The sequence below is a fragment of the Desmodus rotundus genome, chromosome 12 (genome assembly GCF_022682495.2).
Source record: "Desmodus rotundus isolate HL8 chromosome 12, HLdesRot8A.1, whole genome shotgun sequence".
NCBI classification, from domain to species: Eukaryota; Metazoa; Chordata; class Mammalia; order Chiroptera; family Phyllostomidae; genus Desmodus; species Desmodus rotundus.
This window is the reverse complement of record NC_071398.1, coordinates 38,595,505-38,620,650: the sequence shown is the minus strand read 5'-3', so window position 1 is coordinate 38,620,650 and position 25,146 is coordinate 38,595,505. Positions and strand designations below refer to the sequence as shown.

Here is a 25,146-nt window from a genome sequence, read left to right as displayed (position 1 = left end):
CATTCATTGGTTTATTCCCGTATATACCCTGACTGGGGATTGATCCCACAACCTCCTTGGCACATCAGGACCACACTCTCACCACCAGAGGTACCCACCCAGGGCCAGACAAGGCTTCCAGAGCACTCGATATGTGTTTGGACGAGTCGGTGTTAAATATCCCGACCCAACCTCAGCATCCTCTCCCCCAAGTGCTCCTGTCCCTGTCCCTGTTTCAGGGACCATCCCACCTCGTCCTAGACAGCTCCCTCTCTTCCCCCCAGTTTGTAAGCCCCTTTGCCTGGCCTCCTACATGTCTCATCTGCAAGCCTCTTCCCCTTCTCCCTAACCTCTCCCACCTGGGCCCTGCTGCATATTCAAGGCCTCCCCTCTCGCCCCCTCTCATTCACCCTTCTTCACATAGTGACTTTCTGGCACTCAAATCCAAGCCCACCCTCCCTTGCTCCCCAGTGACCTCAGAACAATTCCAAGCTCCTTCGCTTGGCATTCAAGACCTTTTACAACCTTCCCTCATGTTAGCCCCGGGCTAGGGCAGGTGTTTTTTGGAAATTCACACACACACACACACACACACACACACACATCCCCCTAGTTCAGAGAGCCTGTCTTTTCTCACCTCTTTTCGGAACGTTCCATGCTGCTGCCTGAGGCCCACCATCAGGACTCCCCTCTCAACGGACCCTTTACCTGTCTGACCTCTTCAGGGTTCCGCCCCTGGATGGGGGAGGGGGACTTGCACTGCCACCCCACCCCCCATTCCACACAGGGGCTCAGGTCTCCAACAACAGAACCAGAGCTACTCAGCAACGCTGGAACCCATTTGGGGGGGGCTGGGGCCCCTTGTCCCAAGCCAGGAGGGCTTTGGGGGAGGGGTGCAACCGCTGGCATATTCCCTGCGTGGCCCAGGGGCTGGAGGGTGCCCGGGAGGCAAGGGCCAACCTCACAGGGGTGGGCACGAGTGCGGTTCTCTTCCCCCACTGAGGGTACCTGGGGGCCGGCTCCAGAGGGGGTCCAAGAGGCCTTGAAGGCAGAGCCTGTGGGGCAGAGGTGGTGGCAGGGCGGTGTCTGGCGGCAGGGGCACCATGGCCACCATTCAGTCAGAGACTGACTGTTACGACATCATCGAGGTGTTAGGCAAGGGCACCTTCGGGGAGGTGGCGAAGGGCTGGCGGCGAAGCACAGGCGAGATGGTCGCCATCAAGATCCTCAAGAACGACGCCTACCGCAACCGCATCATCAAGAACGAGCTGAAGCTGCTGCACTGCATGAGGGGCCTGGACCCCGAGGAGGCCCACGTCATCCGCTTCCTCGAGTTCTTCCATGACGCCCTCAAGTTCTACCTGGTTTTTGAGCTGCTGGAGCAAAATCTTTTCGAATTCCAGAAGGAGAACAACTTCGCACCCCTCCCTGCCCGCCACATCCGCACGGTCACCCTGCAGGTGCTCAGGGCGCTGGCCCGCCTCAAGGAGCTGGCCATCATCCACGCCGATCTCAAGCCCGAGAACATCATGCTAGTGGACCAGGCCCGCTGCCCCTTCAGGGTCAAGGTGAGGGGCTGCCCTGAGGTAGCAGCACCGCCTGCTCCTGTCTCCTCCCAGCTTTCCCCAGCCCTGGACGCTCTGGCTGAGAGGGCAGCAGACTGATGGGGCAGAAGCAGGAAGACAGTGAGGGGTGAGACCGCACCAGTCCAGAAGGGAGCCATGGGTCGGTGGGACTGAGATGGGTAGTGGGAGCAGGGGCCAGGGAGGGTCTGGGGAGGTTTGGGATCTGGAGACAACAGGATGTGCCGACAGATCTCGTGCGAAGCGTAAGAGAGGATTTGAGGCGGGTGGAGGAGGACAGCAGTGCCATACCTGCTCACAGAGAGTCTGTCAGTCACCGCACGTTTACTGGATGGCTGCTCTGGGCCCGAGCCCGTACTGGATGCACAGGGCATGTCCTCTGCACGGTCACAAGCCCCTGAGCTCCCCTGTCCCACCCCGACCCCTGTGTCTGCTACTGTCTGGTGATGAGGGGACCTAGGAGCACCGTGAGGGCAGGGCCAAGCGTTTGGGTCGCCACTGTGGCCTTGGCATCTCCCAGCACAGCACTGCTGTGCGGTCCGCTCGGTGGGTGCCAGACACAGAGCGGTGCGGGGGCAGGGAGACGCAGAGTGCTCTGCTCTGAGAGAGAAAACGATGGAGACCCGAGGGAGGAGAGACTTGCGGAAACTCAGCAGGAGATGGCAGGACAGACCCACACCACCTGACAGTGTTGGTGCCCCTGCCATGTTTGTGGAATGAATGGATGGGTGGGTGGACGGATGAATCCCACTGACAGTGACCGAGTGCCCAGGGTCCCTCAAGCTCTCCAAGATTTGGGCCTCGGCGGTCTGCATTCAGGTTAATGACCATTTTTGTCCTACCACCTCCTGCAAACAGAAGATGAGGAATGGCTGACTGAAAAGCAGAAAAACAGGGAAAAACTGAGGTAGGGACCAAAACCGAGTCATGGAGATTCAGAATAAAAATGGCAGACAGCTCCTCCCAGGGGCAGAGGAGAGACGAGGGCTTTCAGCCACTCAGTGTTGGTTCAACAGGTGTTGGTCACACGCCTGTCACGTCCCAAGGTCCTGTGTGGGGGTTAAGAGTGCTTGATGATAAGGAGGACCAGGCCTTCGGGGAGATGTTTTTCTAGGGAGTGACTCACAGACAGGTGCGGAGAGATGAGAGACACAGACAAGCCACGAACCAGCAAAGCACATACACAAGAGATACGAACAAGAGACAGAAAGACGATGGATAAAAAGCCCATTCATCCATCCATTCATTCATTTATTTGTTCATTCTGAGCGCTGGTTCTGTGCCAGGCGTCCTTACAGGCATCTAGGGACTCAGCAGCAAAATCCTGCCCTTCTGGGCTCACATCCTAGCTGCTTAGAGAAACAATGAACTCATTAAAAATGTAAAATATATAGTTTGTGAAGTGGTGTTGAGAGCTATGGAGAAGAGCAGAGGACCAGGAAGGGGACTAGGAAAAGTAGGGGTCCCATTTTTGGATAGGATGGTCAGGGGAGGCCTGAGAAGGTGACAGGAGTAAAGACCTGAGCAGGTGAGGTGGGGAGTGGAGTGGACATCCAGGGGAAGAGCATTCCAGGCAGAGGAACAGCCAATGCAGAGGCCCTGAGCTGGGAACCTGAACGCCTGGCTTGTTCATGGAATAGTGAGGGGCCCAATAGTGAGTGGCTGGAGCAGGGTTAGTGAGGGGGAAAGGGGAGGAGCTGAGGACAGAGACAGGATGGGGCAGATTGTAGGAGCCTTGCCCTGCGGTGAGGACTTTAGCTTTTATCACAGGATGTGGTAAAGCCATAAGAGGATGCTGAGTAGGGGAAGGACTGCCTCACTCGGTGTTCACAGGATCTCTAGGGTACAGGTGAGGAACAGACAGGGGATGAGGGTGGAGGGTGGGAGCCGGGAGAGCAGTCGCAGCAGGAAATGATGGAGGACAGGACCAGGGCGGGGACTGCGGCTGGGATGCCCAGTGGGCAGATTCTTGATCTATTCAGAATGTGGAACCAACGAGATTTGCTGATGGACAAGGTGTGGGGTGAGAGAGAAAGAGAGGCTTTCTACTGCTCACAGACATATGTTCTAGAGGAGAAAAACAGAGATGCAGGCACATAAAGCAGAGACAAAGGCTGGAGGAGACAGACAGGAACATCGACAAGACCTGGTGCCCAGACACAGTCACAGTCAGATGGCAGGTGCAGATGCGCAGTGGGGAGTGGTGCCGGGTGAAGCGCAGATCTGCTGTCCTCACCCTTTCCCTTGCCCACTGGCCTCCCTTCCCCCCACAGGTTATTGACTTTGGCTCGGCTAGCATTTTCAGCGAGGTCCGCTACGTCAAAGAGCCGTACATCCAGTCACGCTTCTACAGGGCTCCTGAGATTCTGCTGGGGCTGCCCTTCTGCGAGAAGGTGGACGTGTGGTCCCTGGGCTGTGTCATGGCCGAGCTGCACCTGGGCTGGCCGCTCTATCCAGGCAACAACGAGTACGACCAGGTGCGCTACATCTGTGAGACCCAGGGCCTGCCCAAGCCCCACCTGCTGCACGCCGCCCGTAAGGCCCACCACTTCTTCAAGCGCAACCCCCACCCTGATGCCACCAACCCCTGGCAGCTCAAGTCCTCGGCTGACTACCTGGCTGAGACCAAGGTAGGGGGGCATGTAGAGTGAGGCCAGCCAGTGTGGCGCTGCCACATCAAAAAAAAAAAAAATCTAGGTTAGACCTCAGGGAGGTCTGGAAGCTCAGGGGTCAGCTGTGGGGTTTTGTCACAAGAGAGATCTGGATGAGATCAAAGGTGGGACTGGAAGCTTGAGGGTCACTGTGGGGGCTGCTGCAGCAAGAGGGACCTGGGTTACATCACAAGTGTGACAGAGGGGGGGTAGCCCCTCTGCAGTTAGGCAAACTCGTGCTGCATGAGGGATCTAAACGAGGCCCAGGGGGACTGGAAGTCTAAGACAGCTGGGTTGCTACCCCTGAGGCTTCGGTCATTGCACCTGTGCAGCGAGAGCCCGGGCGAGACAGCAGAGGGCTGAAAGTTTGGGCCAGCCATCGCCACAGGAGGGGTCTGGGTGAAATACCGAAGATGGGACTGAAAGAAGGCAGCAGCGCCTCTGATAGCTCCTTGCTTGGGGGTCCATCAAACTAGTGTGGCAAGGAGGTCGCACCCCTGGGAGGCCTGGAGCACTGGGATTGGGTGTGGGGCCTATGGCAGTGAGATGAACGTGGGTTTGATTCCAAGGAATACTAGAGGCTTAGGGCTGTCCTTCTGCTGGTGCTGATGGGGGCTGGGCCCACAGCTCTGGCCAGGACTGGGGGTCTGGGATGAGGTGTGAAACCTGAGTGATAACTCTCAGTCATGCCAGGAAGACCAAAGAACACAGTCAGGTGTACTTCCAGCCGAGGTAGGGCTCTGGATTTGGCTAGAGGGAGCAGGTGTGGCCCTCCCAGCAGCAAGAGGGCTCTAAGTCAGATCACAAGCAGAACTGGAAGTCAAGATTTAGGTGTGTGGACTTCATAGCAACAAGAGAGCTCTGGGCCAGGCCGAAGGGCCAACTGGATGCTGGGGGGTCATCTGTGGGCCCCAGGCCTGGGCTCGGTGTTGACCCCTGCCCACCGTGTCCCACCAGGTGCACCCACTGGAGCGCCGCAAGTACATGCTCAAGTCACTGGACCAGATTGAGACAGTGAATGGCGGCGGGGCAGCTGGTCGGCTGACCTTCCCGGACCGGGAGGCACTGGCCGAGCATGCTGACCTCAAGAGCATGGTGGAGCTGATCAAGCGCATGCTGACCTGGGAGTCACATGAACGCATCAGCCCCAGCGCCGCCCTACGCCACCACTTCGTGTCTATGCAGCAGCTGCGCAGCGCCCATGAGACCACCCGCTACTACCAGCTGTCGCTGCGCAGCTGCCGCCTCTCCCTGCAGGTGGAGGGCAAGCCCCCCACGCCCGTGGTGGCCACTTTGGAAGACGGGCCCCCCTACTACCGTCTGGTTGAGGAAGAGGAGGTCATGGGCCTGGGCAGTGTGGCGGGCAGTGGGCATTTCTGCCGTGAGGAGAAGGCGCCGGGCATGCAAAAGGCCATTGACCAGCTGGATGACCTGAGTCTGCAGGAGGCAGGTTGTGGGCTGTGGGATGAGACCCCCGACATGCTGGCCCCACTCAAGGCAGCCGTTGCTGGCCTCCGGGTGCCCGACTCGGGCCCTGAGCCCATCCTGGCTTTCTACGGCAGTCGCCCGGCTGGCCGCCACAAGGCCCGAAAGCTAACCGCAGGATCCAAGCCTGACTCCCACTTCAGCAACCTCATCAGGCTGAGCCAGGCCTCGCCCGAGGACGGTGGGCCCTGCCGGGGCAGCGGCTGTGGCTGGGCAGAAGGAGAGCACCGCGGCGCCTCCACCAAGCCTCCCACCATCCCGCAGCGGGATGGGGATGGGCCAGACATCAAGGACGTGACAATGGATGCTGAGGTAAGTTAAGTGGACAGTAAGGGTGCAGGTGGTTCTGGGGTCAGGGGTCCCCTAGAGCTCCAGGGTGGAGGGCAGAGTGAACCTGGCCTTGACTCCCCACACACTTGGGTTGCCTCAGCTGGCTGAAGGTCCAACACGCACTAGACCACCCTCAAGATGTTACAAGGCTCCACACACACTAACTCATACTCAGGATATTCATTAGGATGTGACGAGGCTCTGCACACACTGATCTGCCATCAGGCTGTCCAAAAACTCAGAACATAGTATTCCATCTGTAGGAAGTGACAAAGGCCCAGCACAAAGAACAAGGTCTCAGCACACGCTCACCCAGGAAGATGTGACAGAGCCTGAGCAGACACTAACACAGCCTCAGGACACACTGCGGTCTCAGAACACACTTTGAAAGCCCCCAGGATGTCGATGAGGGTTGCAAAGGTACAGAACCGCCCTCAGGAAGTAACAAGGGCTCAAATGGGACAGGAGGGAGATCACGAGGGGCAGGCTGGTGGCTTCTTGGCTGATGCCCTCTCTTTGCCCCCACAGAAGCCTGGCCCTGAGCTCTTCGACCCCAGCAGCTGTTCTGGGGAATGGCTGAGTGAGCCAGACTGGACCCTGGAGGGCATCAGGGGCCCACGGGCTCCGGGTCTCCGCTCCCGCCATGCGCACCCGCACGGTCCGCTCCGGGCCTCCAGCTTTCTGCAGCACGTCGGCGGGCAGCATTGATGGCGACCCTACCTCGACCCATCGCTGGTGGCCGAGCTAGCTGGGCTGGCATTCCCTCCTCAGAGCCACACCCTGAACCCACAGATTTCTTACAGAAAGTTATCCAGCAATCCCCATCCCCCGCCCACAGTGCATGCCTGCACATGCACCCCGGCCACAGGAGGGCCTTGGCTTCTGATCTGTGGCCGCCTCGGTCACAGGGACACAGAGAAGTGGCTGCACCCTGTTGGCCCTGAGCACATTTTTGGCCCTGTTGCCTCTGCCTATTTCAATAAAGAACTGTTCACAGCCCTGCCTCATGCCTGTCCTCCCTGCCTGAGCAGAGACCTGGTCTGGGCCTGGTGGGGCTCAGGCCAGTGCCCAGGCCCTGCTCCCTGATGCTGCACCCAGTCGGCTACTGGCTCAGGCTGGAGGCTGGGCTGCCACAGTACTGGGAGGGAGGGACAGGCTTAGTTTGGCACCCTGACCACCCCCTAAATATGCTAAGTGCTTGGCACATGACAACCCACCCTCAGAACATTCTGTGTCCATGAGGTGCCAATCTAAGCTTGCCAGATGTCAAGGTCTCGTCGTTTTCCTGTCCTCGTCACACGTTGCAGACTTGCCTTGCGCTCATCCATGCTTGGGGCATGCTAAATGTCAATTCACTTGGCACGAGCAAATTTCTGCTTGGTGCACACTCCCAGTGTTCAGACAGGAGTCCACCCTTGGGATATGGCAATGGTTGAGTGTGTGCTCATCCGTGCGAGCACGCTGAGTGTGCTGCACACACGACCCCATGCTGGCTACAGAAGGCGCAGCACACACCAGCCACGTGGCCACATACTGCATGCTCAGCACATGCGAGCTCACGCACATTGCACTCTGAGGGCTCAGCACACACCATCACACATCAGCCACACATGCCAGCTGGTGCAGTTACATGCTAAGGACTCAGCACGTGCTAAACCAGTGGGCCACATGCTGCATGCTCATCAGCCCCAGGTCACCTGCTGAGGGCTCAGCACATGCCAGTCACATGTTATATGCTCAGCACATGCCAAACACATGCTAAGAGATCAGTGTACACACTCATGTCTCCACCGGAGCCCCATGCTGGCTGTCCCCCACCCCGACACCCCACCTCACACCACTCAGTCAGGCAGAGGCTGTACGGACAAGTTATTTACTCCTTATTATAACCTTGGACCCTCTTTGCCCTGGGAAGGGGATGGGCCAGGGGGCCAGGCCCAGCATGCACCCCCACTTCTTCTGGGGCTGATTCCTCCCGAGCTCGGCTGGGACCTGGGGGCCACAGCATCAGGCTGGCAGGGGTGGAGGTAGAGGTGGGAGAGCAAGGGGGTCTGAGGAGCCACAATGGGACAGAGAGAAGCGGGGTAATAGGGACAGGGACCATGACCCAGGATTTCTGAGTCTGTGGGGGCCTTAAGGGCCTCAGAGCAGGCGACAGGCATTGCCCACGCTGTCAGCTGCGGTGTCCAGGTCATGGCTGTAAGGGGAGTCCCAGTCTCTCAGGAAAACAGCTTCCAGCTGGCTCCGCAGGCCACCCCGCCCATTCTGTGTCACCAGCAGCGAGGTGCCTGTCGTCTCTGTGAAGTAGCTGCCGGACCAGTTGGAGGTTCCTACAGGACAGGGGGCAGAGTCAGGGCCCATGGCAGCGCCTGAATGTCCCTCCCAGCCCCTTGGCGGTGCTCAGACACTCACCGATGTAGGTGGCACGTTCAGTCACCATGTACTTGTTGTGGTTGACGCGGGCATATGGGATCCGGGCCTGGGCCTCATCCGCAGGGACCACAAAGAGTTTCTGGGGAGGAGGGGAGAATGGGAAGTAGTGGGAGATGAAGTAGGGATTAGAGAAGCCCTAGGGTCTGGGGTGGGGAGTGGTGCCAGGTCTGTGGGGTTGGGGGATCCATGGAAACTTTGGGGCCAGAACAGGGCCAGAGGGGTGGGTGGAAGGACCTAGTTGCTTCATTTGCCACCCATTCACCTCAGCTGTCCCCTCTGCCAGACAGACTTCCATGATCCCTCAGGCTAGGGTAGGTGCTTCCTCGGGACACCGCCCCCCCCAAACTGGGCCTGGCCGATGGTTTCCCCATCACTGCACAACTCATTCTAGGTTGTCCCTGTCAGATGACAGGTGAGCTCCACAAGCACTGTGTGCCCAGGACTGCCCAGCACAGGGAGGGGCTAAGGAGTGCGTCTGTGACAGGTGCTTACCACCTGGATGTCGGAGTGGGAGTGGTTGTCATGCAGGGCGGCCAGGGAGAGCAAGAAGGCCCGCATGGATGGCTCCGAGTGTCCCCAGCAGCTCACCAGCAGGCGCACCTTAACGCCCCGCTCGTAGGCAGCCCGCCGCAGCCCGTCGTCGATGGCAGGCCAGAACCTTGGGAGGAGGTACAGGGTACGAAGGGCGGCTCATCCACAAGCCTCACCCTCAGCTTGCACCAGCTTCTGAGAGCCCCCAAACCCTAAGACCACCCCATCTCTGGCTCCCAGTCCTGTTCCTGCCTCCTTAAATCCCACATCCCCTATTCTGGCTCCCACACCTGACCACCAAACCTTTCCATCATCTGGTCTGCTTCCCCCAGACCACTTTCTCTGAGCCCCCAGCCCTGCTGCTCCAAACCGTTCCTCAAGCCCTCAGCCCATCTCCAGCCCATACTCCCTCTTCCTACCTCCAGAAATCCCACAACACCTCTTATTCCTCCAGTCCCCATCTCAGCCCCTAACCCCCAAATTTTCTTCCGTTTCTCTGTTCCCCTTGCTCCTGGCTACAGCGCCCAGACCCCGTCTCCCTGTTATCTCTGTCTTTGCCTCTCCCCATTCCTTCCCCTCCATCTGTCCCCTTCCATTGGCTCCACTGCCTGCTTTCTGGGCTCCCTCGCTCCCTCTCCTGCTCCTCTTCCACTCTCGGGGGCTCCCTGCGCAGAGCCACGCCCACACACCCAGCAGTACCTGCGCGGGTGGGAGAACTCCATCGTGGGCAGGTAGTTCATGACCGCGATGTAGATGAAACTCCGGGCCGTGTCCACTACGTTGAGCAGAGCCTTCAAGTCTGGGGTGCGGCCACTCGGACACAGTGGTGGGGGCGCACTCTGGGGACAAGGGGACAGTCAAGACGTGTGCCTGCAGGGGTGCCATCACAATGGACCCTGTGTACAGACAGCTTGCCACTAGCCAGGTCCTGCCAGTCTCACTGAGTCCATGAAGGAGAGGGATGATCACCACGTCCATTTCACAGGTGAGGAAACTGAGGCTCAGAGAGCGAAGTGACTTGCCTGAGTCACACAGCTGATAAACGGAGCCAAGATTTGAACCTAGGTTGTCTGGTTCCAGGATTTATGCTCTAACCCAGTGGTTCCTGACAAGGTCCCTGATCCAGAGCTAACAGCGTCACCTGCGAATTTGTTAGAATTACGAACTCTTAGGTCTCGCTACACAGGGCATCCAGTGTGTGCTGAGGGTGCTGAGCGGGGGCCAGGAACCTGGGTTTCACAGCCCTCCCAGTGGTTCTGACACACACGCAGGTCTGAGGGCCTCTGCTCTCATCGCTTTTGTCCCTGACTCACTCACAGGCCGCCCTGTCGGCACCCCGTGTACGCCCGTGCACGCAGGCCCTTTCCCCAGTTCTCTCTACCCGCATGATGGGGGAGCAAACGCAAGCTCTGAGAGGGGCAGTGGCAATGGGGGAGCCCCAGTCCCCTGTGGGAGGCTCCTAGAGCACAGGACCCCCGCATCTGTGCACCTTCATGTGCCCCTCTACAAATTCCGGGCTTGCCAGGCAACTTGCTTAGGGGGACTGAAAGGGATGAGGTTGGCGACCCCAACTAGTGAAAGTATCAAAAGCTACAGACAGCAGTGCCTTGTCTAGGGTGCTCAGCATCTACCACAGGCGACTGTCCCACAGAACTTCCTGAGATGAGGGGAACCCTCCACATCTGCACTGTCCGATACGGCAGCCGTGTGCTCAAGGTGACTGCTGAGCACTTGAAATGGAGCTGGTATGGCTGAGAAACTGAATTTTCTACCAGAATTAGGGCTAATGTGGAGGTATGGCTGGGGCCATGCAAACCCTAAGAGATTGCAGACATTATGATAACCATTTTCTAGATGAAACCAAGGCCTATGGAGGTTGGGACATAGCCCAGGCCCCTGACTAAGCAGAGAGAGCAGAAGTGAGGGCTAGCGGTCAAGAGCCCCCTCCCCACCAGTCCTGGGGTAGGGCTGGATGGAGGCCATGAGTGAGGGGGTGTGGCCAGGGTATGACAGGCTCCACTTCCTTCAGACTCACCGCCAGGTAGGCCAGAGCAGGGGTCCCATTGAGGCAGATCTCCATTGGTGTCTCTTGATTGTAGCGGGTGTCATAGGACCGGGGCCAGGTTGATGGGATGGAGCTGCCCGCCTGGCCCAGGTACCAGTAGGCCTCGAAGATCTTGGTCAGGTCCCGAGCTAGACAGCTGCAGTTGTACATGACCACGCCCAGCTCCTTGACCTGTGGGAGGGGAGTACTGAGTCTGGGGTAGCGGCCTGGTGCCCACAGGTGACATGGACACCTGCAGCCCCTTCTCCCTGCCCCCTTGGCCTTGTTCTTTCCCTTGCCCCTCAATCTCCCCCCTCTCTGCCCCTGCTCCCCCTTCGTTTTGCCCCTCAGCTCCAGCCCCCCAAACCCCCAAGTTTTTGAGAAAATCAGTGTCATTTCAAAGCTCCAGTTTTCCCGAACCTTTGCATATGCTATTGCTTCCACCCTACAATGAGGGAGTTCTTACTCATTCTTAGGTTTCGGTGGATAGTTTCCTCCTCCAGGAAGCCTCCCTTGGCTGCCCAGAGTGCTTTAAGCATTCCTCTGGGCTCTCATGGTTCCTTGGGCTTCCCTCATCCCTCTCTCTGGTGACACACCTGTCTCCCCATGGGACTGGAAGCACCGGCACCGGGGATGTCTCAGTCACAGCTGTATGTTCAGCATCTCCCTGAGGAGCTGGTGAGATTAGGGGCTGAGCAATCGCTGCCTGAGCTGTACCCTCTTTCCTGTCTTGTGCTAATCCCCGCAAATCCTTCAGTTATCAGATTAGTTATTGCCTCCTTTGGGAGCCCTTCCCTGATACCCCTGTTGGGGCCCCCATCCTGCCTGGACCCCTCTGCTCGTGCTTCTCCCACCCCAGCCTGGACTCATCTGGGCTGACCCTGCCTGGTGACTGGGCTGTCTCTGCACTGCACTGGGAGTTCCAAGATGTCCCTCTGTCACCATCGTATTCCCAGCATCACCCAGCACAGGGCTGGGCTGGGCTTTGAGGAGGCGTTCAGAGAATGAAGAGTGAGGGACAAATGGATGAACAAGGCCTTGAATGCCCTGTAGAGGGGCTGGCAGCTGTCACTGGGGACAAGAGGGAGCCCCAGACTTCCATGGGCAGGTGGAGGGCAGTAGAGGGCTAGATTTGGGGACGCTCCTGGCAGGAAGTGGGAAGGAAGCCATTGCGAACTGGATAGAGAGAACTCTGGGATTGAAGGGGGTACAGTTGGAGGCTGGGCACCTGTGGAGCAGGGAGTGGCCTGGAAAGGTGGGTGGTCAGGGTGCAGGCAGACCTGGGTCAGGGAGCGCCAGTCCATGTTGGCACTGCCGATGTAGAAGTGAGTCTGGTCCACCACCCAGAATTTGGTGTGCAGGACGCCATGGGTCAGCTTCTGCATGTCCACCATGCGGACCTGGGCACCTGCAACCGACAGGTCAGGTTGGTGGTCAGGGGTTGGCTTGGATAGCCCCAGGCCCAGCCCGCCCCTAGCTGCCCCTGGCTCACCGCTCTGCAGCAGGGCCTGCAGGTCCGCCTGGGACTGGGACCCACTGGGCTTGCTCACAGCAATGCGGACCTTCACACCTCGAGGTGCCAGGCTCTGGAGCTGCCGAAAGACCTCCTCGCCCTGGGGAGAGAGGAGAGCCTCTGAGGGGCTGGGCTAACCATCTCTCCAACACCATGCAGCACCCCCATGGGGTTGTTTTGATATTCAGCTTCCAGATGAGATCACGAGTGAGCACGTGTTACCTTAGCCAGCACGCCTAGGGGTGGTTTCACCTTTATCTGTTTTAATATCTGGCCACTCTGAGCATCACCAGGGCCTCCCTGCCAGTCCTGCCCTTCCAGGGACCGTCCCAAGATCCTACCTTGGAGGTGTCAATGCCTCCAGGGGCCTCCGGGCACCTTACAGGATATTGGGGATACAGCTGGCTTGGGCTTAGGGTCCAGGAAGGTACAGGTGAGGCTCGATGATGCCAATAACAGTAACAGCCACGATTCCCTGGCTCCTACTGTGAGACGGGCCTGTTCTAAGCCCCTTCACATCTGAACTCACTGCATCCTCACCACTCTCCTCAATGAGACAGGTCAGAGTAAAATCCCAGCGGTGCAGACAGGGAAACCGAGCACTGGAGGGTTCAGTGGGGAGGCAGGGTCTGCACCCAGACCGTCTGCCTCCCACGCCTGTGCTTTGTGCTTTGAACCACTCCAGCGGGAGCCGGCAGGGAGTGCAAGCTCCTCTCATTCTACATTTTGTCATTTTTTCCAGGCAGTGCTTAAGGAACCCCACAGTGTTAGTAAATTTTAAGCCCACTTCTCACAGAAAGAGGCGGCAGAGAGAGGAAAAAAGAAGGGAAAACTTCTGTGTTTTTCAATGAAGGGGTCATCCACCTAGACGGCTCCTTTCCAAACTCTGAAGCTCTACGGTTTGTGAGTTTGTCTGCAGGCCACAACAAGAACATGATCACAACAACTGCTCACAAAGGTCTTGCTGTGGCAGGCATCACGCTGTAACATGCATGGATTAGCCCGTTTCATTCTCCCAGGGGTGGGTGCTACACACTGGCCCCATTCCACAGATGAGGAGACTGAAGCCAGAGAGGTGAAGTGACCTGTCCAAGGTCACACAGCTGGGAAGCGACAGCCTGGCTAGAGGCTGGGCTGTCTCTCACTGCACTCTTTCCATTTCTTGGTGTGACAGGTCCAGGGCAGCTGGTGGGTGAGTGGCATCTGCCAGCCTGATCCCTCGTAACTAAACCCACACTTGACATTTAGAGGCTGACAGTGGACCGGGACAAACGTCCCCACTCCAGAGGGCCGTGTGAACAGCTGCTTCCAAACCCCTGTGTCTAACCTGCAGTGTGACACATGCCTACCTGTCTCCTGGACTGAAGAGAAACCCCTTTCACCCCCATCCCCATGCCTCCCACTGCCCCCCTGCCTTTCGGGGTCCAGGTTGCCAGGTACCTGCTGGGCAGAGGACTCCTGAGTGTGGGTGTCATTGTTGGCGAGGGTCCAGTAGAAGGAGGCGATGTCCAGGCTGCTGTGGGCCCCAGCGAGCAGGCCCAGCCAAGCCTGGCTGGTGGAGGGGTTGCTGGTGGAGGCATTGGGGTAGTCCAGGCCCTCAGGGATGCTCTCCACCAGCACAGCTCTGCAGTAAGGGGGGATGATATCAGCCATTGGGGGCCAGAGACCACTGGCTGGGATGTGAGCACTCACCTGTCTGACCGCAGAGGATGAAAGGCTGTGTACTGTGTGTGTCTGTATTCGTGTTCTCTGAGTTCATGCACTTGTCTGTCTAGAGGTATGAAAGAAAGGTGTGGATGTCTGTGTGTGTGCTTGTCCACAGATGTGGATGGAAGATACCACGTGTTGTCTGTGTGTGCCTGGCTCTTCTCGGACCTGGATAGAAGATGATGCTGTGGCTGCCATGGGAACAGTGTTGGGGGTGGGGGCACGGAGAGAAGAACCTGTCATGAGCCCTGGGTGATACTGAGTGCAGGCCCTGCCTGTTGTGTCCGAGTGTCCCTGGCCTGTTAGGGCCTCTCCCCTGCCAATCTGAGGCTCTTCACTTACTCGCATGGGTCATAGCAGGGGGCTGGGCGCTGGTTGGGACCAAAGAGATGCAAGTCGCTGTATTCCCACAAGAACAGCTGAGTCATCAGGGCACCAAAACCCACAACGGCCAGAATAAGGACCAGCAGGACCCAGCGGGCTTTCTGTGGGGAGGAAGACGCAGTCAGCCAGCCCAGGTTGGGCAGCCCAGCCCATGCCCGAGACAGATTGAGGTAGATGGTGGGCTCCTACTTTCTCAGCAGCTTTCCATGCCTCGATCTCATTCATAGGCAGCTCGCTGGAGGGCTCCTCAGTAGGCACCTTCAGCTGGGGAAAAACGGGGATGGTTGAGGGTGCCAGGGGAGCCCCGACTCTCCACTGTACCCAGTCCCTCCCCACTGGGGCCCTCATCCACCTACCTCCTGATACATCAGCTTAGGCTTCATCTTGCCAGGCAGCCAGGAGGCACACAGAGCGCAGGTGGGTAAGTGGGTGTGTCAGGGTCTCCAAACTGTGGGAACAAAAGCTGGCACTGTGTGGGGGTGCTCCGGACCTTTTGGGGACATCACAGAAGGCACATCAGTCTCAGGGCTCACGAGATCCACTGGGTCTCTTATCCATGATCACGGGGCCACTGGCACAGCGCCCGCCACCCCAGAAGGAGGAAGCGGACGGCTGGTCAGCAGGGATTTCGAAATCCCTCAGGCTCTAATGCCTCTGCTTTCTTCCCAACAATCTGCGGTAGCCACCCTGCCACCCTTTCAGGGCTCCCCTTAGCGCCCACTCTGCTCCCTATTAGCACCTTCCCTTCTCTGCGTTCCAACAGAGACATTCCCAAAGGGACAGCTCCAGATGGGATCAGCAGAGTCCCAAAGCTTTGTGCCTGGCTTTTCCCAGCCCTGGGATGACCCAGACCTGGGGCATTTTCCAGGTGGCTCCCCTGTCCTTCCTCACCCTCAGATACCACCAGACAGATCAGGTGGGGAGCCCAGGACTCTCCAGGCCTCCCCACCATCTATCCAGCCCATTCCCCACCCGCCAACCTCCCGACCCTACCGCGACGGAGACTCGGCCTTGGGCGGCAAGCGGCAGCTGCTACCTCCGCGGGGGCCCCACTTCTGCCTCAACAGGCTGAGCAGGGGCGAGTGGAAGGGGGCGGGAACCCCGAAGAGGCTCCGCCTATTGCTACTGCAGCAGGGAGTCTGCGCGGCCCTTGCCCCGCCCCTCCGCAGGGAGTAGGGTCCGGCCTCCCAGGTACGGTCCCGCCAACCTGGCCGGGGAGGGAGAGTACACGGCTCCGGGACGGGCTTTGCCACACCTTACCCCAGAGCCACCGTGCCGTGCCGGGTGGGGAAGGCACAGGTAAAGAAAAAAATGGAACCCCACATCTTTTCTTGTCTACAAACCTTGTGAATTTTTGTACCTCGGGCATGCATTGCCTAGTCAAAAATAAATACATAAATTAAATTAATGATTTAACAACTTATACAATAAAATGGAGACATCAAGGTTAGGTAAGCTGATTTCATGATGTAGCGATTAAAATCAGCAGAAGACACAACCCACGCTCTGGGAGGGGAAGAACTGGGTGGGGGAAGGAGGGTTTTCTGCTGCAGTCCGTATTTGATTGATTGATTTAAGCCAACTGATAGGGATTTTTAAAAATTTGTTTCCGAAATCCAGGCTCTGGCTGGAGGGTTAGGCTGGGTTTCCCACCTTCCGTCTCCTGTCTCCCAAGCAGGCTTTAAGGCCACAACTGCAAATATAAATTGGAGAACCCTTCCCCGCCCAGGTCCCTCAATGAAAGAGGGGCAGGAACCTCCTCCTCCGAGCCAGGCAGTGAGTTAACAGAGATGCAGAGACGCATTACCACCGACAGGAGCAACAGTGTTGTAAGTGGTTGCCTGGACAGTGGGACTTGGGGGTGGGTCCGGACTATTTTCGGGGTCCCAGACTGCGGCGGGCAGAACTCCGTTATACCCCTCCGCGTCGCAGGGAAGATGGAGAAAATGCTTCCAGCAAGAAATGGCAGCTGACCAAGGCTATTTGCAACACCCTAGGCCACCAGACGCAGAAGATAACAAGGAGATAACAGTCTTAGAGGTGGTTGGTAGCAGGGTTTCAGGGTGCGGGAGGGGGATGTGGGCAGGACACAACTTTTGCCGTGTATTTGTGAAGACCTTGGTGAGAAACGTTGTCTTAAGAATAAGGGGCTGGAATAGCACATGTGAAACTGGGGAAGCTGAGATGAACTCGAGCAAAAGTGAGGGAGCAGTGAGACTTGGAGAGGTGAGGAACTAAGCACCCTGAGGCCGGGGAACCGAAGATGACCGCTGGTAAACCAGAAGTAGGCCTTGGCTGGTGTGGCTCAGTGGACTGAGTGCCGGCCTGTGAACCAAAGGGTTGCGGGTTCTAGTCTCAGTCTGGGCCCCTGCGTGGGTTGTGGTTGAATCTCTGGTGGGGGCCAGTGTGAGAGACAGCTGATTGATGTTTCCCTATATCAGATGTTTCTCTCCCTCTCTTTCTGTCTCCCTTTCTCCCTCCCTCTCCCACCTCTAAAAATAAATAAATAACATTGTTTAAAAATCCGTGTGGCTTTCAAACTGTGTAGTGATTACAAGGCCTGTAATGAGGGGTTTAATTTTAACATCTGCTGTATCTTCTGTATCTGCTGTTACATCTGCTGTAACATCAAAGCAATACACCTAAGGCGTCTAAAAGGAACACTAGTACTGGGCAGGTGGGTTCCAGAGCTAGATGCCCAAATTGGACATGAGCCTCCCCACTTATGTGACCAGTTAACCTTGAAAAATGACAATGCATCCAGACCTTAGTTTCTCCACCTGCAAAATGGGCCTGGTAACAACAGCACTTGTTTTTCACAAGGCTGCTCATGAATTTTACACATTTTTGAGGCACTGGGGATATCATTGTGAACAAAACAGACATGAAGACAGACAAAAAAACAGTAAGTAAATTATATGTTAGAAGGCATAAGCACTGTAGAAAATCAGGGACGAGGGACAGGGTGAGGGTGGGGTTGGGGTTGTTTGTAATTTTAATTAAAGTCAGGGAAGGCCTCTCTGAGAAGAGATACCTGATTACAAAAAACTCCAAGGGGAGGGAGGAAGCTAATGGACTTCCTTATGGAAGAACGTTCCAAGCAGAGGGAAGGCCGGTGCAAAGGCCCTGAGGCAGAAGTGTGCCTGGTGTGGAAACAGGAGAGCAAGGAGGCCAGTGTCTCTAGCAGATTGGACATGCAGGAGAGGGAGAAGCGAGGAGTCTGGAAGGTGACAGGAGCAGAGCATGGACTGTGGTGAGGACAGGACCTCGGGGAGGTTCCAGATGGAGGAGGGATGTGGTCTGGGTTGTAGTGGGTTGAATTGTAGCCTCAAAAAAGATATGTCTGGTGTGGGCACTACCCCTGGGACTTGTGAATGTGACATTTAGAAAAAGGGTCCTTACAGAGAACAGACCGATGGTTGCCAGACGGGTGACAAATTGGTGGTTATAAACCAGTCATGGGAATGTGGAGTACAGAATAGGGGATGTCGTCAATAATACTGCGATAACTATGTGTGGTACCCACTGGATGCTGGAACTACCAGGGGGACCACATTGTGAGGTATATGACTGTCTACCACTATGCTGTACCCCTGAAACTAATAAAAAATAATGTTGAGTGTAAACTGTACTTGAAGATTTTTTATTTACTTTTAGAGAGAGGGGAAGAGAGGGAGAGAGAGAGAGAAACATCAATGTGCGAGAGATACGAGGATCGGTTGCCTCTTGCACGCCCCCAACTGGGGACCTGGCCCACAACCCAGGCATGTGCCCTGACCAGGAATCGAACTGGCGACCTTTTGGCTTGCAGGCTGGCGCTCAATCCACTGAGCCTTCCCAGCCATGGCAGAGTGTAAACTGTAATTGAAAAATGCAGATGTAATCAAATAAAGGAGTATGCAATAAAATCAGCCTGGATTATCTGTGTGGGCCCTAAATCCAAGGACAAGTGTCTGAGTGACAGAAAACCACGTGGCCAGCGAGGCAGATATTGGAGTGATGTGGCTGAAAACCTACATATGCCTGGAGCCACCAGATTCTGGGAGAGGCAGGGAACAGAATCTCCCGTAGAGCCTCTGGAGGGAGCTGGGCTGGGCCAACACCTTCATTTTGGTCTTCTAGCCTCCAAAACGTGAGAGCATGAACTTGTTGTTTTAAACCACCCAGGTTGTGGTAACTTGCTACGGCAGCCATGGGAAACTAATGCAGGTATTTGCAGGCTCCCCCTGGCTGTGTGAGAAATGGACTTGGGGAAGGGGGCGTACAAGGGCTCGTTCAGGGAAATGAGGGTGCAGACAGGGTAGACAAAATCAAGGGTCAGGGCAGCCAAGGGGGGAAGGCTGGATGGAGTCTGGCTACATTTTGAAGGTGAAGCCCATGGGATTTCTAATCAGACCGGATGTGGAATCCAGGTAAAGGAAGTGGTTGAGGATTTGGGCCTCAACTTCATGGGTTTGGGCCTGAGAAACTTAATGGATGGAGGCGCCAACAGCTGAGCTGGGGAAGACTCAGGAGGAACAAGTTTGGGAAAAAGAACAGGAACAAAGAAAGAATGAATCACTACATAGATAATTAATAAATGGCCCTGGCCGGGTAGTTCAGTTGGTTAGAGCAGATTCCCCCAAGGCTGAGGTTGTGGGTTCAATTCCCTGTCAGGGCACATACAAGAAGCAACCAATGAATGTATAAGTAAGTGGAACAACAAATCGATGTCTGTCTCTCTCTCTCACTCTAAAGTCATAAATAAAATAAATAAATAAACAGCTCTGGCCAGGTAGCTCAGTTTGTTGGAGCATCATCCGGATACACAGAGGTTGCGGGTTTGATCCCCGGCCAGGGCACATACATGAGTCATAAATGGGTGGAACAGCCAACTGGTGTTTCTCTCTCCCTTCCACTCTCTAAAATCAATAAATAAAAATGTACAAATATAAATAAATGTAGTGTTTTGAACATATAAAATTTGAGATGCCTGAAATCTACCCAGGTGGATCCTTGGACCTAAAGGATTAACACATTATCAAGTGCACAGAATAGGCATGTGAGAGGTTCTCAATAAATATGATTGTGTCAACGCTAACGGCCAAAAAGAAAAAAAAAAAAAAAGGAGTAAAAGGCATCATTCTCATCCTGCCCAGCTAAGATGGTTGCTTTCCAGTCACTATTTAATTTTTAAATTGCACATAGGACTTTAATAGAAATTAAATTATGAGACTTAGGCTCCTAGCTGGGGTGCCCCTTCGCCCACATCCCAGCCTCCAGAAAAGGGCTGTGAAGTCAGCTGGAGAAGCATCCAGCACTCCCCAGCCCCCGATCCCTGGGTGGAGCAGGGCCGGTGGGCTGGAGCAGCAAGGCTGCCAAAGTGGGGCTGGCATTGCCCCCAGCTCATCCCCCATGTTCCCAGATTCCTAGAAGCCCCCACGGGGCTCCAGTGCGAGGCCCGGTCTGGTCCTTGTGCTCTTCTTCCTTGCACCTCTGCCGGCAAGTGCTCCCCGCCAGCCCACGGAGTCTCCCTATCCCCTTGACCTATGTTCTCCCTGCTTGTGTGACACCACAGACCGCAGAAAAGGAGGAAGCAAAACCCGCTGGGCTTTTGAGACATGAGTTGGGAGAGTTCCCTGAACACCCTATTCCTGGGTAGGGTGGGGGTGGGGGCAGAGGCAGAGTTTTGATCCCTCCTCCACAGCAGTGCTTTGGAGAGTCCAGGGTTCAAATCCCGTGCCATCACTTTCTTAGTGAGTCGCTGCAGGCATGGGGCTTTACATCTGAGCCCTGCTGGCCTCATCTATAAAACGGGAATCATCTTACAGTTTTATACACTGTCTGGGGGACAATGGCTGGGAGATCTCCGCATGGTGTGTGGGGGTGGGTCTCCACGTCCCACAGCTCTGCATTCAGGTCTCCGCTCCGTGTGTCATTAGAAAAAGAGGCTCCCTTCTCTGAGCCTCCCTTTCATTCTCAGAACAATGGGATACATATACCAACCTCGCATTCCGAAGTCAATGAAACCCTCCACGGCAGGCAGGTGGCACGGTAAACTTCCGATACAAGCTGGCTGGTGACATTCGTATGTCCCCTCATTTGCCACAGATAATTTATGTCCCTTGAAAAGCTAAGTCTGTATCTGGTTTATTGCTCTACCGCCCAGTGCCCAGCACATTGTACACTCAAGAAGTGTCTGTTAAAGACAGAAGAAATGGAGTAGAATGGCCACCTTTGAGAAAAGACTTTCTTAGCTGTCTCTCTAGACCTAATGACACTTATTTTATACATGATGATAACCAGCTTGTGTTCTAAGCGCAGAGTGGATGGGGTAGGAGCAGATAATGGCATCTCAGCCTGAGAGTAAACTACAAGCTTGATTCAAAGTTGAGTAAAGCCATCTGAGAGTGCAAAGGAAGGCGTGGGCCAATCAGCTGCTGGAGCGCAGGTGAAGCACCGGACAGGCACGCCACAGGAAATGTTCACAAACCCATGCACCTTCCACGTGGTTCGAAACCGAAACGTTCTCATGTTTAAAGGAGACAATCTCCCCTTGACTGTGCAGACCCCTCGGACTGAACAACCAATTGTCTGTGTTTCAGCCTGCAGAACGTTTTTGTTTGTTTTTAGCAGTAGAATCTTTATTTCAAAGGACCCCTCCCTAGAAGGTGCTCCTTCTAGGGGGAGAAGATGCTTGGTTTGCAAAAACAGTTAAATAGTTAAAAATAAAAACAATTATGCATGGTGAATGCTTCTGATTCGGAATGCAAAAATCGAAGCTGTCCCTTCCCTTCTCAAAACCCCTCTGTGGTCCCCGTCGCCTTCGGGACAAAGCACTAACTTCTCACTGGGGCCTGCATGGACAGGCCCTGGGGACCTCCCTCACCACTGCAGATGCAGCTCCCCTTTCCGACCTCAAAGCCGTCCCCAACTCCCATCTCCTCTCTGAACTCCAGGTCTGGATGTCCCATGGCCTCTTAGACACCTCCCCCAAGATGTCCCAAATCCCCTTATACCCACTATGTCCCCTTAGCATCTCTCTGAAATGTACTCCTCCCTCCAGTCCCCATTTCGAAGACAGCTGTCCTACCTATCCCTCAGGTCTCAGCCTGTGTGCCAGCTCCTTCAGAGAGCCCGACCTGACTCCCCGGGAGACCTACCTGGGCCTCACCCTGGGCCCCCCATGAGTCCGTCCACTTGGCCTCCTGAGGGTCTGTCCCACCCACCCCTTTTCCCTCCCATGATTGGCCACCTCCTTTGGCTCCCAGCCTTCACTCAACCCTTCCAATCCCCCCTCCATCTGAATTTGACTTGTCCTCCATCTGTGCCCCCCCCCAGTGTCCTCAAGACAAAGTCTCAACTCCTCACTGTGAACCCCAGAGCCCTGAGTGACCTTCCTCGAATAACTTACTCTCCCTACCCTTTATGTCCCAGCCGTTTTTCATTATCTTTTAGTTCCTTGAACTGAAATCACACTTTCACCACCAACCCTCCCACAGCTTCTGCTCCTGCATAACACACCTTTCTCTCCTCTTCACCTTGCTCATTCCTACCAGCTCATGGAAAATGGTAGATATCTGAATTAAAAAATAACACATCTGGGACAAAAAAGCATTGTTAACTCTGTTTTTCAGATGCAGGGCAGGGCTCAGGGCCATCACAGCCCAGGCCACATAGCGTTGGTATGTTGGCAGGGAATGTGGACGCAGTGCTCTGAGTTCTGTTCCAGGACACTGCACGGATGAACCAACCCGTGAGCACAGAATAAGCTGAGCCCATGAAAGTGCAGGATGTGGGGCGAGGGGGTTGGGTTCTTTATTTTTACTGAACCAGGCACTGACTGAAGCACTAATTATTAAAATTAATAATATTTAATTATCAGAACAGTCCTTTTTTTTTTTTTTACCCCACTTAGATAAGGGAACTAAAGACCCAGAGAAGTTAAGTCATTGGCACAAAGGGACACAGCTAGGAAACAATGGAGCCAGGATTTGAACCCAAGCTGCCTCAGGGTCCCAGGGGTGGACAGCTGCCTCTCCTGTTATTTATTATCTGTACATCTGTGGCTGCTCTCCCTTCCTCCCTCCCCAACAGCAGATGAACCCAAAGGTGGCTTTGGCCTCTCAAAAACTACCAACAACCCCTTCTCCTCTCAGCCTTTGAGAGGGACATTCGAAGCTTTCCCCAGATAGAAAGGATATATGAGTACGGCTTTAAGAAGAGGACTCTGGCTCTCCTTCCAACCAGGCTGATCTTGCCAATCCATCATTGGTAGTTCTGGAGCTGCTGCTGCTTCGGGTCACATCATGTCACATCAGATGGTGTCCCTTTTCACCTCCAAATCCTCCAGTGGCTCCCGCTTGCCTCACTCAGAGTGAAGCTAAAGTTTTCTCCATGGCCCAGGAGAAGCCTTCTCCTCCCTCACTGGCCTCCTTTCTACCCCCTAAATATTTCTAAATATTCCATGTTCCTCCCTCAGGGCCTCTGCATTTGCTGTTCTCTCTGCTTAGAATATTCTTCCCCCAGGCTGCCACATCACTCTCTCCCCCAATTCGGGTCTTTGTTCAAATGTCGTCATTTCAGAAAATCTTTTCTGACCACCTTATTTAAAACTACAACCTTTTCATGAAGGCCCCACCCCCTCCTAACATACTCTATACTCCACTTACCTATTGCTAATTGTCTCTTTTCCCTGCTAGAATGTAAGCTCCACAAGGCCAGGGATCTTGGTTGTTCACCAAAGTATCCCCAGTGCCCAGCACAGGGCTGGGAATGTAAAACGTGCTTTCTAAATAGCTGTTGAGTGAATAACTTGGGTTTTCATTCCCATGTTGCAAGTGCAGCAGCTGAGGCACAGGCACATTAAACCACCTGCCCAAGGTTATGCAACTGTGTAAGCACTAAATGTTAGAATCAAGATTGGAACCGGGTGTCCCAGCCCCTGGGTACACACTGCTAACCACTGTCCCACACTGCCTCGCACAGGAAGCTCAGTACAGAAGACACTCACCATTCCACCTGGGGATTCAGGGTTGCTGAGGTTTAGGTGAGGTGTGGTGGGACCTGCCTCATCTCTCCATACCCTCAGTTCTAGAAGTCAACGGCAGTCTGGGTCTAAGCTACCTATAGGCTTCCCGCCGCCAACCCCTTCTCAGCTCCCACCACAGCACCATCTAAATGCTCTCATTTTGGGGTGGGGATCACTCAGTCCAACAAGGTTAAAGAGATAGATATTAACTATTTATACAAGCCAGGTTTGTGATGGCCGGTGAGCCGCCCTCTCTGGTGTGCTGATGTGGCAGAAATGAGGACAATACGGAGAGCGTGATGTGGGGTGGCTGCCATGGCAGAGAGTGACATGACAACATGGAGTGACTGAGGCCACAGCAATGATGAAGGAGGTGGGGGCAGGGGAAGAGTGACGATAAAGAGGTGCGGAAGGTGATTGGATGAGGATGGGAGTGACGTGGTTAATAACAATATTAGCCCAAATCACCATGTCAAACTGGATATAACATAGGAATAAACTGGCAGAATCCTCACAATCATGCCTGTGCTGTGCACACTTCATAGATGAGGAAGCTTAGATTGCAAAGGTGTGATCAGGTAGTCAAGGTTGCCCAGAGGTTTAGTGGTGCGCTGGGATTCTGGCACACACCAGGTGATGAGCTCCACCCCGAATGGTGGCAAGTATGTGAGGGGTGACACGAGCAAATGACGGAGACGTGGAAGGAAAAACCCTGTAAGGCGGGGTGGCTCCTCATAGGGAAAACTAGAAGCATGAGGCATGGACAGTGACAGCCAGAGGAGCAAAAGTGACATGGGAGGGACGGTGGCATGGCCGTGAGGATAACATAAGGGGAGCATGAAAGCGATTTAAGGAAAGGGTGACAGGAGGCGTGTGAAGGTGACACGGTATACGATGACGGTTGAGAGGTCAAAACGGGGAAATAGCAGCAAAAGATGGGGGCAGGTGACATAAGAAGGCGATGGCGACTTAAAGGGGGCAATTGCGATCTATGGTGGTAATGGGGGCTAAAAAGGGGACAAAAGCGAGTTAAGGGGATCGATGGCGACAGAAGAAGGGTGACAGCGACTGCAGGGGAATGGTGACGATTTAAGCAGGATGCGATGTGAAGGGAGGAAAGGAGACATAAAGGGACCGAGAGTAACATAAGGGTAGAGACGCATTACAGACCGGAGGTGACAACACAGGGAGGGCAGCCCAGGCGCCGCGCCCCCAGATCGCACAGTACCTGCACTCCAAGGGTCCCACTCCCGGACCCAGCCCCGCACGCACCTTCCCCGCCGGAGCTGGGCCGGACCGCCCCCGCCGCGCGCAGGCGCACTCGGCCTGCACTGCGGGAAAGGGGGGGCCGGGCCCGGCTTTTCTGATTGGCCGCGCTCCTCGCTAGTGCGGGCGGAGGGAAGCGCCTGGGTGACTGCGAGCGCGGTGTAGGGACGGCCGTCGCCTCACTCTCGTTGGTGGCGGCCCGGACGGCTAGAGCGGCCACTGGAGGGGCA

The 25,146-nt window shown here is 55.5% G+C and overlaps 2 protein-coding genes across 7 annotated transcripts; one reads left to right on the top strand and one right to left on the bottom strand.

Moving 5' to 3' along the window:
* The first annotated feature begins 792 nt into the window (after window positions 1-792).
* HIPK4 (homeodomain interacting protein kinase 4) lies at window positions 793-7,817 on the top strand. Its single transcript, XM_024577454.2, has 4 exons — window positions 793-1,547; window positions 3,836-4,192; window positions 5,171-6,010; window positions 6,557-7,817. The coding sequence occupies exons 1-4, from the start codon at window positions 1,083-1,085 to the stop codon at window positions 6,734-6,736; spliced, it is 1,842 nt and encodes a 613-aa protein (XP_024433222.2). The 5' UTR covers window positions 793-1,082; the 3' UTR covers window positions 6,737-7,817.
* A 68-nt stretch (window positions 7,818-7,885) lies between these two features.
* On the bottom strand, window positions 7,886-25,029 carry PLD3 (phospholipase D family member 3). 6 transcript variants are annotated; one of them, XM_024577457.4, is made up of 13 exons: window positions 24,879-24,986; window positions 15,984-16,016; window positions 14,997-15,130; window positions 14,830-14,904; window positions 14,599-14,741; window positions 13,990-14,173; window positions 12,529-12,649; window positions 12,317-12,444; window positions 11,028-11,228; window positions 9,692-9,831; window positions 8,954-9,119; window positions 8,441-8,540; window positions 7,886-8,358 (listed from the first exon to the last, which is right to left on the bottom strand). In XM_024577457.4, the coding sequence occupies exons 3-13, from the start codon at window positions 15,021-15,023 to the stop codon at window positions 8,171-8,173; spliced, it is 1,473 nt and encodes a 490-aa protein (XP_024433225.1). In that variant the 5' UTR covers window positions 15,024-15,130; window positions 15,984-16,016; window positions 24,879-24,986; the 3' UTR covers window positions 7,886-8,170. The 6 variants fall into 6 exon arrangements, with proteins under 6 accessions (XP_024433225.1, XP_045041345.1, XP_024433228.1 ...); XM_045185410.3 differs by having other exon boundaries at window positions 14,997-15,088; window positions 24,879-24,981; XM_024577460.3 differs by lacking the exon at window positions 15,984-16,016 and having other exon boundaries at window positions 14,997-15,088; window positions 24,879-25,029.
* Between the last annotated feature and the right edge of the window lie 117 nt (window positions 25,030-25,146).